General features: G+C 37.9%; 1 protein-coding gene and 1 long non-coding RNA gene across 2 annotated transcripts in view; one reads left to right on the top strand and one right to left on the bottom strand.

Annotated features, from left to right (window-relative positions):
• Positions 1–20488, top strand: part of Cers6 (ceramide synthase 6) — a 262651-nt gene that overhangs the window by 209486 nt on the left and 32677 nt on the right. The window contains exons 7-8 of the mRNA XM_048345292.1: positions 13007–13135; positions 16331–16437. Of these exons, the coding sequence (XP_048201249.1) occupies positions 13007–13135; positions 16331–16437 (236 nt within the window). The remainder of the gene's footprint in view (positions 1–13006; positions 13136–16330; positions 16438–20488) is intronic.
• Positions 985–19643, bottom strand: LOC125350592. The gene is made up of 3 exons (XR_007210773.1): positions 19632–19643; positions 13885–13888; positions 985–2394 (listed from the first exon to the last, which is right to left on the bottom strand). It is a non-coding gene; the product is annotated as an uncharacterized LOC125350592 (long non-coding RNA).

Below are 20488 nucleotides of genomic sequence, written 5' to 3'. Positions count from 1 at the left end.
AGTAGAACATTCTTCTCCTTCTTCAACTTGAGAAAGCTGTTGCCAGGAAGTTTATGTGAATTATCAAGGCCAAGAGTGTGGGAATTAATGAGAGCTCATGTTTGTCTGGCAAAGGCCCCTGTGACTTTTATATAGGAGGGATACACACATACTCCCTGCCTAGCTCTGCCACACTGTTGACATGACAGCTCTTTGTCATTTTGTTGGCTCATCTTTTGTTGATTAAGAATTAGGAGTGCCATCCAGAGACAAGGAGATTAATTAAAGTTGGAGTTTCTTGTCCTCTGTTTCCAGAAGCTCCCTAGCAAGCATTTCCATTCTAAAAGACACCAGGCCCCTCCACTTGCTTGAGCTCCCTCCTTGTACTCATAACTCACTCACCTTTCAGTGAGCCAGTGGAGCTCAGTGAGTCTTCATTGCTGTAAACCCTATGACAGTTACCTCAGTAGTTTTCCTAGATGAATTGCATTCAAGGGTGGAAATATATTGTTCTGTGTGATTCTAACATATTTGGAGTTAGTGAGGAAAACTTACAAAGGACAAACTTAGCTTGAGGCTTGAAGGACTTGTATTTATGAGGACTGTCTATATTGGCAATGTTTGGAAACCAATTATTCTTTTTTCAAGTTGACTCTGATGACTCTTTTTAGATGTCCAGCACTTCTCTTTTGGAAAGCATTTTTGTATTTTCCTAGCACAGCTGGCTAATTGTGGTTTCTTGCATACAATGGGAAAGTGGCCACTACCAGGCATGCTTATTAGTTATCCCAGATTGTAATAAGGAAGGCCTTTCCCTCCGAGCCACCTCATTAGAGCACCCTCGCTCCTGTTCTTCCTTCCTCCCCGAGGGCCCTTGATGGCACTATCTTCATTACACTCCCCATGAAGGACCTTCTCTTCTCACCATCAGCCATGATTTATGAAGCATTCCAGTTACCAGATACACCCGCCACCTTCTATTCTGGAGCTATGACCTAAAAACAACCTTGCTTCTCAATCATAAGATGATTGAGATTTCTAAAGATCACCATGGGCCATACAATGTAGAAAGCAACCTGCACATGGGCTGTTGGTGAACCCATGGAAACAAGAGTGATTAAATGCTTCTTTAGCTCCCTAATTCAATGACAGTGACCTGGAATAACCATTTTCAAACAGGGGCCAACATTTATAAGCACTGACTCCAAACTCATATATCAAACTCTTAAGTGAGGTTTAAACATCAATTTTATTTCGGTGTTTTCAAAAATCTTTTAAAGATATTTTTATATTCACAAACCCTTTAACTTTATTGTTAAGAATTTGTTTTCACCAAAAATCTGCAGTTTACCTTAAGAGAGATGTCATACTCTCTGTGTGTTGACAGAGCACATTGCCTCTTGATTGTTTCCAAAGTTGGTACTTACTTGGTCAGCAAAGAGAAATATTAATCATACCAGAAAAGAGGGACTGGCCAATATATACTGGACTTATAATTTGAACATTATATACAAAATATATAAATCTTTTTGTAGAAATTTTCCTTTTTTCTCTGCCTTCCCATTCATCTCTCCTTCTTCTTTTTTTAAATTAAAAAAATTAAATATGACATCTATTTGTCCAGTTTCTCTAGCCTCTCATGTTCTAGAAGTCTTTCCTTCATGACATTGACAAGGTTCAAAAGTCTAGGCCCATTGTTTTCAGAATGGCCCTCAATTAGATTTGTCTAGTTACTTCCTTATGAGTAAGTTCTGAGTAAAAAAAATCCCATCTTTCAAAATTCCATTAAAGGCCTCAAACTGTAAAAAGAAAAAAAAATTAAGATCTTATCTTATAACAGGCATATTCTTAGTACTCAACACTTTTGGAAATGGCTTTTTACCCCAGAGGTTAATGTCTTTTACAACTCTGTTCCTTGACACATGTTGGCGATGAACATTTTTCCTGTGCATTTTCATTCAAGGGAAGCTCATAAATATTGCCTTGTTGAGCTCAGAACAGCTTGCTTACATCCAAACCTTGTGTCCCTTTAACCCAGCTGCTGTCTGGCTCTAAAGCCTGGGCCCTCAGCAGAGGGTTGGGTCCTGCTCACATCTAGGGAAGCATCCTTGGCAGAGTCCCAGGGCCTGCTGATGGAATCAGTATGTTCCTTTCTTGGTCTTTAACCTGAGGGGGAAGCAAGATGATCTCATTTAGCAAGAATCCTATGGACAGGCTGTGCTTACTCTCTGGTAAAATTTTGTAGAGAATATGCAGAATCTACTACTTGAAGTGGTTAGCTGCCTTTCAGAGCCTAGCCATGGTGCACATCTTGTTGTTAGGACTTTATATTTAGTGCTTTAATCGTCTTACATGGACACAGTAATGGCATGGAGCTAAGTGAAGGAACATACACAGCCTGTAGTACCAGGCACACTGTGGCCAAAATTTGGTTGAATCAAAGTCAAAATTAACACACTTTACTGTGTTGTGTGTGTATGTGAGTGTGTGCATGCACATGCACGCACAGGCCCATACTGGGACTTGAACTCAGGGCCTGGGTGCTGTCCTTTAGCTTTTTTACTCAAGGATGGAACTGTACTGCTTAAACAACAACTCCACTTCTGGCTTTTTGGAGGTTAATTAGATATAAGAATCTTGAGGACTTTCTTGCCTGGGCTGGCTTTGACCCACTACCTTCAGATCAGTTCAAATGTCCTTACTAAGAAAACTCAAGGATTGCACTAAATTTAAATTAGTTCTTCTTTATAATCATTCTAGCTACCTAGGAAGCAGATATCAGGAGGAGCAAGGTTTAAGGCCAACACAAACAAAATTAGTGAGATCTTCATCTCAACAAATATGCCTGTTATAAATGGTTTGTTTCTGTAGTCCCAGCTATGTGGCTGTCATAGGGAGGAATATTATCGTATGAAACTAGCCATGCATGATAGAAAGTGTGACTCTAGTCTCGAGTGTACATTACAGATATTTTGTGTGTGATGAAACAGGGAATTGGACACAAAGAAACACTAAACCACAGGATATATTAGTGGCTCAAGAAAAACGAGATATGGTTTGTGAAAGGAAATAGTTGCTTTTTCTCCATGGAATCCTGTTTTGAGGAAGGGCTGGCAAACGGTGTGATCCCACCTTGTGACTTTGGTAGGTGTTTTCGTGAAAACACCCAGGTGAGATTGTTGGGTGGAGGGGGTGAAAGAAAGCAAGCAATTCCATTTGTGTGTGTTATGTTTCTAAGCAAAAATCAAATATTTAGAAAATGTATATCCACCTGTGAGAGCTGGGTAATCTCAACACTTAGAACCTTTCTGATGAGATTTGTAGTGGTGTTTTTAAAGAATTGCATAACAAAATATATTGTTAACCCAGTGAACTAGGATTTTCCGACTGTCCAGAACATGAACTTATAAAAATCATGCATGGAAGATGCTTGCCAAAAGCAAGCCACACCATGGACTGCCATAGCAGAATAGAAAGTGATGCAATGTGATTCTTGATCACACAGTACACTCATTTTTTAGAATATCTGACTTGTCAAATGTTGTGTATGGAAGAAGAATGCACATAACTACTCAAAAGGCCATTATTAAGATATTAATCCCCTTTTCCAACTGTGTATTTATGTGATGATGCATTCTTGTCAAGTGCTCTGTTGTCAAAACAACACCTGGCAATAGATTATATGTATATGTATTGGTAACAACCCCACTTTATTTTTTCATATTCAGGTTTTGAAATTCAGGCCCTTTTTATGCTTTACTCAAGCACTTTAGCATTAGAAGCCTTCCTCTAGTTCTTTTTGCTTTATGCATTTTCAGATTGGCTCTAGCTTTTTAACCATAGCCAACCTTGGATAGTGATCCTCCTACTTACAACCCCCCACCCCCATAGCTGGGATCACAAGTACTATACCCAATACATTTGTCAAAATGGAGTTTCACTACATATTGCCCATGCTGGTCTCAAACCACATTCCTCCTGATTTCTTCCACCCTCATGGATTATAGATAGGATTGCCTCTGTTTATACAGGTACAAGACAACATGTCCAGCCATGTACTCAAATCTTTTGTGTTAAGCCAGACATCAAAGACATGTGCAGTAACATGAAACAGTGCCATTTTCACTATCATTTGTTAATATATATAGTGAAATTTGTTCTTTAAAATAATATTTTAATTTCTCAATATAAACAACGAATGTAGTAAATACTGCTAGAAAAAAAATCGACAAAAGCTCTTTTTGGCATCTTCAATGATTTTGAAGAATAAAGGGATCCTGAGACCCAAGTGCATGAGAACTACAAGTCTAGATTATTAATCTTCTCCATAAACACTAGTCTGAGGTACTGCCTCAGACCTCATCTTGGAAATCTAATCCACACCACTGTATGTGTCCAGCAGGAGAGAGGTAGAGAATGATGTAGAATGTCCTCTCTAATCTCATGGCTAGTGCTTGTCAACACAACCTGTGCATCATTCGCCCTCTCTTTCACAGCCACCATGTGTGATAGAATGTATGTCACTCCAGTGCTGGAAGCAGGGAGTGGAGAGCTGGATTGTCTACAACTTGTGAGGTTTAATCCAAGGCTGCCTTAATGACTGGCTTACTCTTAGCAAATCACCATCACATGCCTTGCCAAAGACAGAGCTCTCAGGAGCATCTGACCACCTCAGGCATGTGATAGCCCCCAGGGCAGCCCTGCAGCTGTCACATGCCCAGCTGCTTCCTGTTGCTTGCAGTGCAGGAGGATGTCATGGAGCTTGAAGCAATGCTACAGGACAGAGCAGCCCATACACTTAGGCAGTGATGTATGTCCAGGACTCTTAGCTCCTTAAATTTAGGGATCCACACTGCTCTTAGAGGTGCCTCCAGCCTTTGAGCTATTCTGCCTTAAGTTGGAACATTCAGCTTCTTCTGAGAAAGCTAGGCCTATCCCTGTAACTATCTCCCAGCAAGTAGAAACTCCTGGAGATTTTCTCTTTATAAATTCCAACAAATTCATTCTGCTTTCCTTTGGCCTCTCATGACTGGAGACCTCTCCCACTCTTCCCATGTCTGTGTGCTTTCCAAATGTTATCTCTGAGTCCTCATCATGTCTTTCCTTGTGTCCTTGTTTCTGAGAGCCCAACTGGGGTGGTTGAGAACCTGAGCTCACAGCCACAGCCTGCACACAGATCTGACTATGGCCCCTGGCCACGGGGCCAGGTCAGATCTGTTCAGACAACACTTCTGCAGCCTCAGTTTCCATACAAAATGGAATTGAAAGTTATGCTTGCTTTACATCTCAGTGACAGATGAAGACTCTGGAACATGAAAATCAGTAGGCAAATTAGAAAGGGTAATTGGGAGGAGTTCACTAGGCAGTCAGGGATGATTGAGGCTTAGAGAAAAGAGCACTTAAGCCAGGAAAACCTGCATGGCTAGAGATCTGCAGGAAGACAAGAGGAAACTTCTAGGGAATTCTACATCTAGCCTTCTTGTGTTTGTAGAGGGACAATAAGGCTGATGGCGATAATGATTTCCCCTGAATTCTTCCTGACAACTCGCAGCACCATCCCAAACTGGCTGACCTGGCTAAGATTTTCTTCATCTTCTATCTAAAGCACAAAATTGAGTCCTGATTGCCCATTGTTATGTGGGGCCTCAGCACCTTCAGCAAGGGCTTTGAAGCCCCACAGTGTTGCTAGTTTTAATTGAGTCAGCCTGCCCCCTACTGGTCACTCTACATGCTTTCAACTCAAGTGGGCATTTTAAAAATTAAAAACTTAAATTATGTTTTTATCATTTTAAGTGTTGTACAAAGGAGTTACCATTCTATTAAACAGTTTATGAGTGCAATGCATATTGATTAATCTCACCCGTTTCATCATTCTCTCCTGTCCCTTCCCAACCCAACCTCTCTCCTCAATTTTTTCCATTTTGCAGGATATACAGTGACTATTATGACTGCACTCTGTCCCCTTCCTCTCTCCATGCATCTACTCCTCTCCCCTTGACCTTCCCTGACATACACATACTCCAAGTGCTAGTATTCTGATACTCATTTTGTTGGATGATGAGTTAGTTTATCCACCGCTTGAATTCTGTCCTGCAAATCCCATACTTCAGTCAATACATCTGTGTACACTTAGATACAACCCAGTATGTATTGATTTGTACATTTATAAACTAGTTTTGGCTTCTACATAGGAGAGAAATCAGTCTTTTTTTTCTCTCTGGGCCTGACTTACTTCACTTAGCATAACTCTTTCCAGGTCTATTGATTATATATATATATATATGTGTGTGTGTGTGTGTGTGTATATATATATATATATATATATATATATATATAGCAAATGATGCAATATCATGCATCCTAGTGGATGAGTAAAATTCCAAATGGGTGGTCTTGATTTCATATAGTATTTCATATAGTATACCAGAAAACAGAGACTTTAGTCTCTTAACCCATCAATCACTTTACATGTTCCAAACATCTCAGAAGTTATCCCTCCAACACGTACACACACACACACACACACACACACACACACACATACACACACACACTACATGCTATGCAGCTGGGCCAATGTTAACTTAAACCAAGCTCTGAAGGTCCATACAAAGGGATGGGAGTCCAGGCACTTGTGACTGGATAAGCCAGGTAGTGTTATAAAACTTCTGTGGATCTAAAATTAAAAAACATCAGGTATGTATTATTAAAACCACGCAGCCTCTGCAGAGTCACTCTGAAGAGTGCACTTTTGTTGAGGAGAGGAAGCATGAAAGATGCCTCAGGGGTATCACAAATCAGATATCATGTTCTGACCAGGCCCACCCAAAGTGATTGGGAACACTATCATATTGTTTTCTATTGCACAAATAAAATTTTATCACGTCCTTTTCCACAGTAATAAAATCAATTAGAGATTAAATATTAACTAAATAATTCACTGTAGACAAGATTATGAGTTCTTGATCTTGTGGCAGGACCATAAATGTTGCACAGGAGAAAGATGGGGTAAACTCTGCTTATACTGAAGTGCCCTGTTTCATTTCTGTGTTACCAGAAGCCATAAAGTAATGGTACCTCTAGTAGCAGAGAAAAGTCATGCTGAATCAAAGCAGTTCTTTTACTTTGGGAGCTAGAGAAGAAAGGTAGGGGCCTTTCAGGTTGTCTTGTAGCTATATCTGATCTTGAGACTTCTGATGGAGGTTCCTGTTAGAACTCTTTATTTACAGTTTATTTGAATTTCAAAGGTAATCTTTAATGGCACACATCAGAATATCTGTAAGAGCTAAATCTCCTACAAATCCTTTGTCAGAACATATGCTGAAGTTTACCATAGCTATGCAATCATTGACTCTCAGATTATATGATTATGATTCCCACACTGTGATTGACTCTAAAACAGGAGTCATAACACTTTTTTGTAAAGGATATGCAATATTTTAAACTTATAGAATTTGCATGCTATGTTGCCATTGCTTAACACTGTAGCAAGAAAACCGCCACAGGCAAAAGGCTTAAGAGTATTCTGATTACACTTTTATTTACCAACACAGATCTGGTCCTTTGCTTATTTCAATTCTGAAGTAGAATAACTGATGTGCCTTAAAATGAAGAGTAGAAAGGGGGCAAGGAGGGAGAAAAGAGGAAGGCTGAGACAGAGGAAAAACCCAGAGACAGAGAAAGGGAGAGGAGAAAGTCAGCCTTAGATGTGAGACTGTCTTCTGTTTTCTAGAGTTTAAAAATCTGTTGAATGAGTCATCTGTCCTTAAGTACCTGATGCCTAGTCACATGTGTTAGACTATAAGTTTATTAATTACCTATAAATTCAGGAAGATAAACACATGCAATTTACATCTGAGAAAGAAGAGCTTTCCTTGGCTTCTTCAGAAGGATTTCATATTCTTCACCATCACATATTCTTCATCAATGAACATATAAATGAGCCTTCGATTAAAATCTCCTATCTCTGATTCCTTTTATGAGGAGCTCCCTAATGTTCTTCTTTACTCAGCTGAAAAGATAATTCCCAGAAGAGAGTGTGCAAAATTAATACTTGATCCAGCAATGAGACTTTAGGGGACATTCTAGCTTGTGGTATAAATCTGTATTTTTAAAGAAAAAGGAGTGCATTTTGTTTTCTTGAACATGTGTTTCCAGATGAATGTGGAAACAACCTCAAGAAGCCTTATTTCAAGGACTTTTTACAGCCTAGACATCATGAATGGAGTTGTATCATATGGCACCTTAAACCTACATCTTCGTGAGTGGTGCATCAGTTTGGTCTTGTGATAACATCTTTTTTTTTGTAGTTGGGGACAGAATTTAGGTAGCTATAATTTTACCTGAACCCAGTAGTAACTGATATGGAAATCAAACAGAACAGACTATTGTAGAAATCCTTAAACATGATCTGTAGTACTTAGGAAATCTGTGCCTTGATTACTTTGGGGAGTTACATATAGGAGGATGGAGGGTTTATTTCCAGCCTGAATTGATAAAATTTAAATGGACAATTTGTGCAAAAACTGTTATTTGAATCCTTTCAATGCTTACTCCAAGAAATGTGCTTGGTGAAAGGAGATGAGTAACACAGAAAATCGTAACTGCATGGCTCTTATCAAAGGTATTTCATTATGTCTGATGCTTTTGATGCAGAAATGTAAAAGCAAAAATTTATTCTTCCTGCTTTATTCATACTTATGAATATATGACCAAAGAGAAAAATCTATCTCTTGCTCTGTGTATAACCATGAAATCTGCAGTAATAAAGCAAATGTTTTCTAGAACCAGAGAATTCATATGCAGAAATCTGAAAAGTAAGTCTGTTTTTTTAAAGGAGCCTCCTTACATTCAAGGACATTGTTATTGACATTTCTATTAGATATGAATTAGGAAACATAATTATAAATCAATCCTGATATTTCATAAGAGTTTTAATCAATTTGTATTTATTCATTTTTAGAATTAAATAGATAAAAACCATTCATTCAGTGCTGAAGAATGGGAGATGTGGGGACCATTTTCCTGGTCAGACACAGAGCTGGCTAGTCTTCAAAATGTACACAGTACACATAGGCAAATACAAACACACTTGACTGTTGAATTAAAGCACTATATGTTTTAATATAGCTATGTTTCAGAAAGAGTGTAGAATATCAATTGATAGGTTAGCTGTACTTCAATTGATCCGTTGTCTTGAAGCCACTCCTGTTTGTTGAACATTGTACCCAGGTGACACAGTCTCCTAAACAATAGCCTGGAGAGAAGAGATTTCATGTTCCAGTGGAAAATATCATCAGTGTCATTTTTATTACCTGCTCAAGGTATTGGACTAGCTACTTTTAAAGATTGAGGACACTCCTACATACTATAAAGACAATCAGGAGAGAAAATGAACCTCAAATATGTTCACCAAAGTGAAAACAAAACCATTTAGACAACTAAAAGTGTTGAAACTGAGGTTTTAAATTTCAAACAGCAGTAACAGCAACAGTTTCTGTGATTCTAGTAGGTGTGTGTGCACATTCCTGTGTGTTCATACTTTCCCTTTGTAATTAATGCCGATATGAAATTAGTAGATTAATGACTTCAAATAGAACTTAATTACCGCAGTTGCCAAGCCTAGAATTACAGAAATAACTGTTCTAAAATAACCTAATCCAACCTCTTAATTGTACAGGTGAGGATATTGATGCCTTGGGTGAAATTTATGAAATTAATGAGTTGGAGCCCAGACTGTTGTTTTTCCTGCAATAAGTGCTCCAGACTTGTCCATCAACTACGTAAGATGCATATAGGCTTCCTAAGTCTACGCACGTCTGTTCACTTTTGTTGTCTTTAAAAAAGAAAAGAAAAGAAACAGAAATTGCCTGAACCCAGACAAACTAATCAAAAGTACTTAATTGAATTGAGCTAGGAAACAGAAATTTGAAATAGATACGTCTCTGAATTGGGATAAAGGCAACTATAGGGCCAGAATGAATAAGTGGGGGCCAAATAAGAAAATGGCCCTTCCACCAAGTAAATCAGAGACAAGCGTGCACAGTGACTACAACAGGAAAAAACATGGCAACTTAGACAAAGAAGAGACATACAGGGCCTTCCTGCTCCCTGTGGATAAAGGAGTAACTTAAATCTATAGAGTTTAACCCTGAACTTCACTGAGTTAATGCCAAGGTAATTCATAGAATCCAAGTAGTTTGGCTGAGCATCCACCAACATGGGCATTGTTGTCCAAACTTGTTCTTGGAGCAAGATGGAGAGTAGAACCAAGAGAAAGTCCTCCTGCTGCATTATAAGGCTGACTGCTGTCACCTTATGATGCATGAGGGATGCCCCTCACCTTGCAACTTTCTACACAAAAATCACCAGTCTTGATATCCACTCTGATCCCAGCTAACCCTCATCTCTCCATTCTGCCTCACTGTGCTTGTGTTATAGATACTCAACTGCAGTAAATAAAACCATCTTTAAATGCCAGAAATAATTAGATTGTATTTAACAGGTAGAACAAAACTAGTGGGAAAAAACTTCCATCAGGTTTCCATCTAACATTCCCCCCTCTCTCACTCTACTCCTGTCTCCTGACCTCCCTGCTGTTTTTTAAATGTCATGATAGGAGAATGGATGGAAGGAAGGAGAAAGGAAGGGAGGACATCTGCTTTGCTTTCTCTCCAGGGAATATTCTGGTCCCCATCTATCTCTGTGGCTAGTCTCCTTCTTAGAGGCCTGCCTTGACCCCATTACTTATGACCACAGTCTATCTCTTCTAGCAGCCAAAACTCCCTACTATCCCCCTTAACATGATTACCTGTCCCCCATAGGATAAAAAATGATTTAGTTATTATGTTTAATAACATAACAACTAGAACATATGACCTCTACAAGAATGGAAGTTTTTATCCATTTTGTTTACTTATTTACCTCCAAAGCTTAGGACCCAGTAAATGCTCAATAAATGGCTGCATGGATCATAACTCCCAAGAATGGAAATTTAACAGGAGTTCCAAAGAGTACCAAATTTAGCCTACATGTAACTTTTTTTTTCTACTCATGATTTGCTCATAGGTGAATTTCACAGTATGCTTTTTCCTTTTGCTAATTTATCTCTCTTGACAAACTATCTAGAGGAAATTATTCCTCTTTCTCAAAAGGTTTCAAGAGCATCAACATTTTCCCTTAAGTTCCATAGAAATTCAGCTTTCTGTGGGAGAAATACAGATTAGAATAAAATCAGGCCAAGATTGTATTTCTAAGTAACAGCAAACCACATCCAGATGGTAAGGAAATAAATAATATTAGAGAAAGATCATCTTTTCACTGAGGCTAAGAAGTAGCTTTCTTGAAGTGGCCCCAAATAAGAATGATTGATGTACTATTACTCCAGCTAGATTTTTTTTCATTTTTGTTCTTTTTTAATAACCTTTGTTTAACGTGCATTACAGAAAACATATAAACAAAGTGCAAAGCATTACTGCCACAAGCAGTTCAGTTGGACATGACTGTCTAGATCCTCCATGTACACACACCAATCCCTTTTAGGTAACTCAGATCGCATGGTATGTCTCATGCTTTTCCAAAGATTTTTTTAAATTACTATGGAGAAGGAAAACAATGAGGGGCAGCTCAAGAAATCTGTGAGATAAGGAAATAAATAAATGAAACACTACATTTGTCTCAATCTACATAGGCTCCAAAAACAAAATGCCATAGGGTAAGAACTTTATGAGCAGCCAAAGTTTGTTTCTCCTAGTTCTAAAGTCCAGAAAACGCAAGCCAAGGCAATGGTAGAGCTGGTGTGTGGTGAAGGCTCATTTCCTCTTCACAGATGGCTTCTTCTAGCTGTGCCTCACAAGATGGAAGGGCATGGGCCCATACTGGAGACTCTTTAATAGAGCACTCAAGAAGGGGCCAGCCTCATGACCTAATCATATCCCCAACACCCCACCCCCTAGCACTGTAACCATGGTTATTCAGATTTTAACACATGAATTTAGGGAGAAAGGACCTCCTTCAGACCATAACGCCACTTTCAACTTTATGACTCAGTTTATCAGGCTTTCCACAGCCAGCATACAACCATGCCTGAGAATCATGTGATGCTCTTTTCCAGCATAGCTTGCCATCTCTTCAGAGAAGCAACATGTTGGTCAAAAACAATAACAAATAGCTTCAGAAGCTGTAGTAACAGTCTGGCAGAGAACTGGACCTGCACTGCTGCCCCAAAGATTTTTCTTTTTTTGTATGTATGGGGCTTTGAATCAAATGCAAATCCTTACAAATGCTAAGCAAGTGCTCTATCACTCAGCCATACCCCCATCTCCATAAATGCTCTTAAAGTTTGTGTAAGTCAACTTTCTGTTACTGTGACAAAAATTACCTGAGATAAATCAACTTCTAAGAAGGAAAGCATCATTTTATCATATGGTTTCAGTCCATGACTTTTGGACCTGTGGCAAGGCAGCACATTGTGATGGGGAGCACATGGCAGAGGAAGTTGCTTGCCTCAAGACAGATTGGAACCAAAAGAAGCAAAGATATGGAAAGGTCCCAATAACTCCTTCAGTAACAGATCCCCTAGCATTACTTCCACCCACCAGGTGCCACCTCTTAAAGTGTTCTACCACCGTTTAAGAGCACTAGGGGTTAGGGTGTAAGGCTTCAAACTCCAATCTTTAGGGAACAGTTATCCAAGCCATAGCAAAGTTTATATCCAAGTATTATTCTACTTTGCTTGAAAATTTGTGACAATTTATCTCCTATAACTTCAAAAATGCTTTGCTTATTTCAAAGCATCATTCATAGTGAAGTTTTTGTGTGTGTATTATTTGCTTTCTCCTTGGACACTGGTCTCTCCCACTCTTTGGTAGACTCCCTGAAGTCAGGAATTAGATCTTGCTCATTTTAGTATCCTATGTGCTAGAGCTATGGAGGTTCTCAGTGGGTGTTGGTGTAAATGTTGACTGGATGGATGGGAATGTTGTATGTTGCTAAGCCCTAACTTAGTTGTGTTTTTTCCTCCCTCAAGGACTTTGGCATTATGTTGCTGCACCACTTTGTAACTATTTTATTGATTACCTTTTCATATGTCAACAATATGGCCCGAGCAGGAACCCTGGTCCTCTGTCTTCATGACTCAGCTGATGCTCTTCTAGAGGTAAAAATTTCCTTCATCTTTGAGGGTGAGAAATCAAGGACTCTTGAAACACTCACAATCATGTATTCTCCCAAGTTATGTGAGATGGTGCTTTGAAACTGAGGAGTATTTTGTTATGGACTAAATTAGTAAAAATAGGACCGTCAACTAATATATAAACTTTTACACAAGGAAAGTAAGTCATGCTACAATGCTTTATTAATAAAATGATGAGAACCTTTACTATTCTACACTTAAAGTTTATTTTTACAGTGAGGAGTTGTTTTAATATGGTTTCTTGAGCTGTTAAAAGACCAACTTATCTGAAAATTGTATATAACCTAGTTTAGTTGTTAGAATTATATATTCCAATAAAAGTAAGTAATTTAGCTTTTATTGCACATATATGTATGTGTGTATAGATGTACATATATATATATATATATTCCTGTGCTTTTACAATGCAAAAGGTAGAATTGCAAATTATATAGAGAAATTGTAAAGACTTATCTACTTTAAGTGTCATACTCAAAAGTTTTTCACTTTATATTAAGAAATGTATATAACTGGTCAAAATTTCAGATAGAAATGGGTCTCAGAATCTGCATTTTTATTCCTATCAGCCCACAATCTACAATCTGTGAAACATTTATTTTTACTGTAAGCATAGAAATATCCTCAAATAATGGCAGGTTTTTGTAATACAGGCAGAAATTCTATAAAATTGAATCTACTCATAAAAGCATTTAGTTAAGCCTTAAAGTAGATACACACCTTATTAAAAACCTCTGGTCTCTAAAGAGAACATAAAAATGGTACTAATGGACTAGATAAGTCAAATAGTACTTTGAGGCTATGATTTTTTAAGTGATTCAAACTTAACTGTTCAACATATTTTTAAAGGAGAAATATATATATATATATATATATATATATATATATATATATATATATATATATATATATATATAGTAGAAGGGCAGTCTCCTGACAACCAATCACAATTTGGTTAAATCTTACATATACCTAGAAATCAAAATTTCTACAACAACTTACAATATTTATTTATTTATTTATTGTCAAATAGATGTACAGAGAGGTTACAGTTTCATATGTTAGACCTTGGGTACATTTCTTGTACTGTTTGTTACCTCCTCCCTCATTCCCCCCTCCTCTCTCTCCCTTTCCCTCTCCCTCCATGAGAACAACTTACAATTTTTAAATCAGTAATGTAGTCAGCCAACTTTAATTGCTACAGAAATTGCTGGCATGATGATTATAGGGCAGTTCTTCATAAAATATTGAATTATCATCTACCACTTATATCCAGAAAAGAAAAAATAATAATAATTCAGAAATCATGAAGTCTGAGCAAATTTTCTTTATCATCTATCTGGATCCTCTTTGATATTATACTTTGAAATAATATTTGAAATGATCCAATTAATGAAACATTAGTACAGGATCTATAGCCTAGCCATTTCTGACAAGTTAATATGACTGCATATATATTAGTCATATTAGTGAGTAAACGTAAAAGAAGAATTACCTGGTTTGTCTAAATCAGAAGGCATGAATACTTTTTCCTTTAACACAGTTTTTGAGATTACATTCCAAGTATTCATGAAAATTAAATCCCATAATCCTGGTTTCCATTCTGTAGCTATTTCTTATAGAAATACATTTCTCCCATCATTTTGTAAATTCCTTAAAGCAATTATATCACAACTTCTGAAGATGCTGTCACCAATCTTTTCCAGTATGACTCAGCTAATTTAATTTTCCAACAAGTAGTAAATAACATTATGCACATAGAAGATATCTTTTTCCCATTTTTTCCTTTATTGTCAAAGTGAAGTACAGAGGTGTTACAGTTTCATGTGAGTACATTTCTTGTTCCACTTGTTACCTCCTCCCTCATTTATCTTCAGTTTGTAACTATGTGTAGTAGGTACTATGGGTTCCATGTAAAACTGCAACAAGAAGTAATCAAATGATCACATAAGAGGATGCTAAGTGAAACGAACTCCAAGCGGCTTATCATTGTTGTTGTCACTTTTAACATACTATGTGAAATTATTCTTTTTTTCTTTTGTATATCTTCCCTATAGTTTAGCCAATGTTGTCACCATATTTGATTATGGTACCCTGGATATCATATATATGTTTGTCTGAATTAGGGGAGGGAAGGAGAACATCAAAGTGATGATACAAAGGGTAAAAGGCGAACCAATGCAACAGCAATACTTACAAGACAATATATTGTAATCTAACTGTACAACTGAGGCTGGGAGAATTGAGGAAGAGAGAAGGTGGGAGAAAAATGAGGGAAGAGGAAACAAGTTTGACAAGAAGTGCACTCACTACCTTACATAGGTAACTGTAACCACTCTGTACATCACCTTGACAATAAAAATTAAAATAAAAAAGAAGTAATCGAGCAAGACTGCATAGTTCTTCTACTCTCACAGCCATCTTAAAAAGTGAGAGCAGAGAAAGAGGCATGTAAAAGTGGTCACTTAAATTGCTACCATAAATTTTGCAATTACTTGTTAGACACACACTGAAAATTGGTGACTTTCACCTAGAAAGTGACTCGTGATGGAACTGAAAATTCTACAAAAAAAAAAAAAAAGGTTAGCTGAAATAATATGATCTTGACACTTTCTTTATTTCTAAGTTTATGAGACTAAGCCAGGAAGCTGTCCCCTGGAAATATTCCCTGAGCCTATTTAAAGAAAAACCACAGTCCAAAGTAGAAAGGAAAAAAATATTGCAAAAAATACTCCATATTTTCTTTATAGTTTGTTATGTCATCATTCAGGACTATGTAAAATGTTTAAGAGTTGATGTAACACTTGCTATTTTGATTTGTTAGGCCAAATTTCTGTTTTGATGTCTCTGACTTGCTAAGATCATTCATATTTTACTTTTCCTGCCTGTTTCCCTGAAACCAAGCATATAATTGAAATTTTCAAGTTGCTGGATATTTTATTAAATCCATGAAAGTCAAACATTCTACTTATGGTTAATGTTGCACTTCACTCAACTTATGTGTAATTTATAAACACTGGTGCATGGTGCATGACATTTTAAAGTGGCAAGCAATTTTATGCATCTGGTAAGTGTGTCTTATAAGGAACTCACGTATATTGAAGGAGGCTTTTCATTTCTCAGTTTAACTACATTCATGTGTTATAATCCCATCTTTTATAGGCTGCCAAAATGGCGAATTATGCCAAGTTTCAGAAAATATGTTCTCTCATGTTTATTATGTTCGGCATAGTTTTCATCACCACACGGCTGGGAATATTTCCATTCTGGTGAGTATATCAATCTTCTTTCTGATTCAGCCATGGCTCCCTCAAAAGCTTTTGGAAACCTCTTTGTTTTGGATTTTGCTTCAAACCCTCAGTAAAAGGTTTCAAGTATGGAAGAGAGAGTCAATAAACAGTTTCACTCTTCTCCCAGGAGAGTCACATTCTTGACTAAGAGTCTCCACAGCACTGGGTGAGAGGAATGTGGCAAAGATACAATAGGTCTCCCACCTGTTTAATTACTAGTCCAGAATATTATGCAGCCATAAAAGTTTGACCTAACAGAGGAAGCACGACATTGAAATCAAATGTCAGGGTGTTCCTTGCCAGCATTCACAAAGGGCAGCTCTAGAAGCATCTCTTGGAACATTGTTAGAAATACATATATGTGGCTGTCACCCTAGACCCAGTGAGTCAGAACCTCTACACATGAGTTCATGCTATCTGTGTTTTGAGGTCCTCTTGATTATTTTCTACTACCTATTAAAGTTTAAAATTCACCATTCATCCTAAATATTTCTCCCCATCAGCTGTATAAAAAGCTAAAGAATATAGAAAATATAAGTACCTGGAATTCTCTATAGCACTTTGATGTCTAGCTGGCTGTTACTTCAAAGAGAATGATGACATATTTTTTGTGGAATTTGACAATTCTTCCTGTAGAAAATAGGTCTGATGTCATCAATCCTTGTCTTGAAGGCTATTCCTTGGTTTGAGGGGGAAAAATCAAATAGAACCTCCAATTACTCAGAGTCTACTACTGGTAGGCTTTTCTTCCATGTAGAAAGGTAGATTTGTTTGTTTGTCTGTTGGAGGTACTGGAGTTTAGCACAAGGCTTCAAATGCTAGCTGGGTATTCTATCACTTGAGTCACATTTCTGGCCCTATTTTTGCTGATTATTTTTGAGGTAGGGTCTGGAAAACTTTTCTTCCCAGACTGTCTTTGAACCATGATTCCCTCACTCTCACTCTCAGGATTAGAAGCATTCATGCCAGATTGGAAGGTTGCTTTGAATGAGGAATTCAAGCAATGAAAATTACAAAAAGTAGAGAAATGAATGTGTACAATGTTACTTTTCTGTTGGGACTGAAAACTGACTATGGTAAAGTTGGGGCCATTTAGTGAATTGTGTCTATCGCCAGAATTCCATTAATGAATTATTAACCTTCCCCTCTGACCCTCCACACAAAAAGCTTTGCCTTGAGCCTTGCAGCTCTTTTAGATTTTTTAAATGAAAATCATTTTCTAAGCAGCCGTGCCAAGCGTTGACAACAGCCATTTATTAAACCTCATTATAGTTTAATATCTATGTAGGTAGGGAACACTGGAGTAGTTTTGAATATAATGCATCTGTAATTATATCACGGATGGAGCTCTTTCAAGGTTATTAGTGGAACTAGTGATGAGAATTTAATAGGAGAAATTCAAGCAAAACCTAAGGAATAATTTCTCAGAACGATCATGTTTCCTATTTAGCCTTTCTGAGAAGCTGAGTTTGGAAGAAACACATCATTCTCAAGAACTCTGGTTTGCTTTCTTCCTTTTAAGAGGAGAAATGTACTCACTAATTTACCTATGTTACTATAACCCCTCCATACATTACCTTGACAATAAAACTAATTTTTTAAGAATAATTAAAACTGAAATAATCTCTTCCCCTTTTCTGAGGTTAACATGTAAGAGGCCTTGTGGTTTAGATACATGCAATTCACCTAAAGCATAATTCCACAGAACAAAGAAGTTCTGTCTCACTCCCAGTGCGGCCCAGATGGTGTGAGTGAACCCTAGAGGATGACCTATGCTAACCACCTACACAAGTCGTCATAACCAAATATAAGACAAGAGCTTTTCTTGCCAATCAATAGGCCTCTGGCAACCATGCTCCTTGGTGCAGCCAAGTTTTTCAACTCATACAAAAATATTTATTGTTTCCAACCCAATAAATAATATCTGTACCTGTTGCTACTGTCATTGGATATCTAGTGACTCCAATCTTTTCCAGCAGCATCTAGCAAGTTGCCATGGTACCTGAATGGTCTTGTTGTGATCCTACTTTGATGACTAGAATATGATTGATAGTGTGGATTTAAATGATTCACATTAAGGAGACTAAAAATTGTATTTTAAATTTCTGTCTTATTATTGTGAAATTATTTAAAATTTTATTTAGTCTAGGGAATCCTGCTATTGGGAAGGACCTTTCAAGTTACCAGCTTGAGATAAATCACTTTGGAGATCCAGAGATGTACCTTCTTTCATTAAGTGAAACCTGGGTCTTTGTAACTTCTAAGGATTCACAATCTGGCTTAGAAACTCCTAAAGCCTCTCATCAAGTCTATGTTGGGGGGTCATGGAATGGTGTGTGCATGTGTGTCTGTGTGTCTCCTGGCTGGAAGGTTAATTGCTTTATTGCAGTCTCAGACATATGCCAGTGCTTTCTCTCATCAAGAAAACAGCCTGAGTGTCCTCCTACCTCTAGTGGAAAGCCCTTCATAGCATGAAGATTTCTAATACAACACCTTCAGCCTTTCTTTTCTGCAAACACAGCTTCAATCATCAACTCTTGCCAATTCTTGTTGTTCTGCTTCACTTGTCCCCTGGAATTCCTCTGGTCATATTCCCACCACATCCTGATTGAAGCCAGCACATTGTAATTGGTATTCCTCCCCAGCAGGCTGTGAACATTGTGAGCAGCTTTCATTGCACAGGTGAAGATACACTCACAGAAGCTGTTGTCAGACTGGACCCTCCTCTCCTAATGTCATTTCATCTTTATATATTTCAATTATGGTTTATTTCATACCTAATTACCCAGATGACATCTATCCCTACCCCAGGACAACCTCCTCATGCTGTTTTAAGAGGCTGCCCTATGCCAGCAGGCTCTTCTGAACTATGCCATGAGATATTTACCCCACCCAGCTTCACGTGACTTTCAGATATGCCTTCTGTGTATCTTTCGACCCACTGAAGAAAAATGTAGACTGAAAAGAACTTCTAGTATCCCATTGATAGACTTCTTTATATTAACTCAGTCTCCAAGTAATCTTCTCATAGGATTTTCCTCCTCATTAAGATGCCTTCTAAGTGTTCATGCCTACTAATTTCCCTTTTTTTTCTGAGGTGTATAAAAGACCCATGTCAAAAGTATTGTATAACATCAGACCTTACTGTATTGTTCAAAGCATTTAATGTGTACATAGAACCAGGACCAAAGAAGTGGACATGATAGTAATCCCAGCCCCTCAGAAAGCTGAGACAGAAGGATCACACAAGCTCAAGGCCAACCTGGGCAACTTAGTGAGAGCCTGTCTCAAAAAAAAAAAACTTTTAAGAGGGGGAAATGAGCTTATAGAGATGTAGCTTAGTGGCAGAGCGTTTGCTTAACATGTATTCAACCCTGCATTTAAAGCTTAGTACTGAGAGAAAGAGGAAGGGAAGGAGAAGGAAGAAACATAAAATTAGATTTTAGGGGCTGGGGATATGGCCTAGTGGCAAGAGTGCCTGCCTCATATACATGAGGCCCTGGGTTCGATTCCCCAGCACCACATATACAGAAAATGGCCAGAAGTGGCGCTGTGGCTCAATTGGCAGAGTGCTAGCCTTGAGCAGGAAGAAGCCAGGGACAGTGCTCAGGCCCTGAGTCCAAGCCCCAGGACTGGCAAAAAAAAAAAAATAGGTTTTAGGAGAATGTTCACAATTTCTAGGTCTTCATTTCTGTGTACATTCTCAGGAAGCATACCAGTCTAAAATATCTGGTATGCTTTTTCCCTATTGTTTGGGTGTGAACTTTTAAACTTCCTATATATTACCATTTTTCATGTATTTAGTGACCATTTGTAGGGCATTTCTTGTGCAATCAGAGTGGGCTGGGTACTGAGTATTCAATCAGAGGTAATGTCTTCTGCAGTTTGAATTGCAACAGGTTCCTCTAGTATTCTGAGTTATAATCTGGGGTATGGGGGGTGGGCAGAGATGATCTTTTCTGAAAATGTGTGAGTACAAACAGTTTAGCTGTGTTTTGTTACGCGTAGTGAAAAGCTTTCTGGGCTCAAT

This window comes from Perognathus longimembris, chromosome 4, assembly GCF_023159225.1.
Source record: "Perognathus longimembris pacificus isolate PPM17 chromosome 4, ASM2315922v1, whole genome shotgun sequence".
NCBI lineage: Eukaryota > Metazoa > Chordata > Mammalia > Rodentia > Heteromyidae > Perognathus > Perognathus longimembris.
This window is presented reverse-complemented; position numbering and strand designations above follow the sequence as displayed.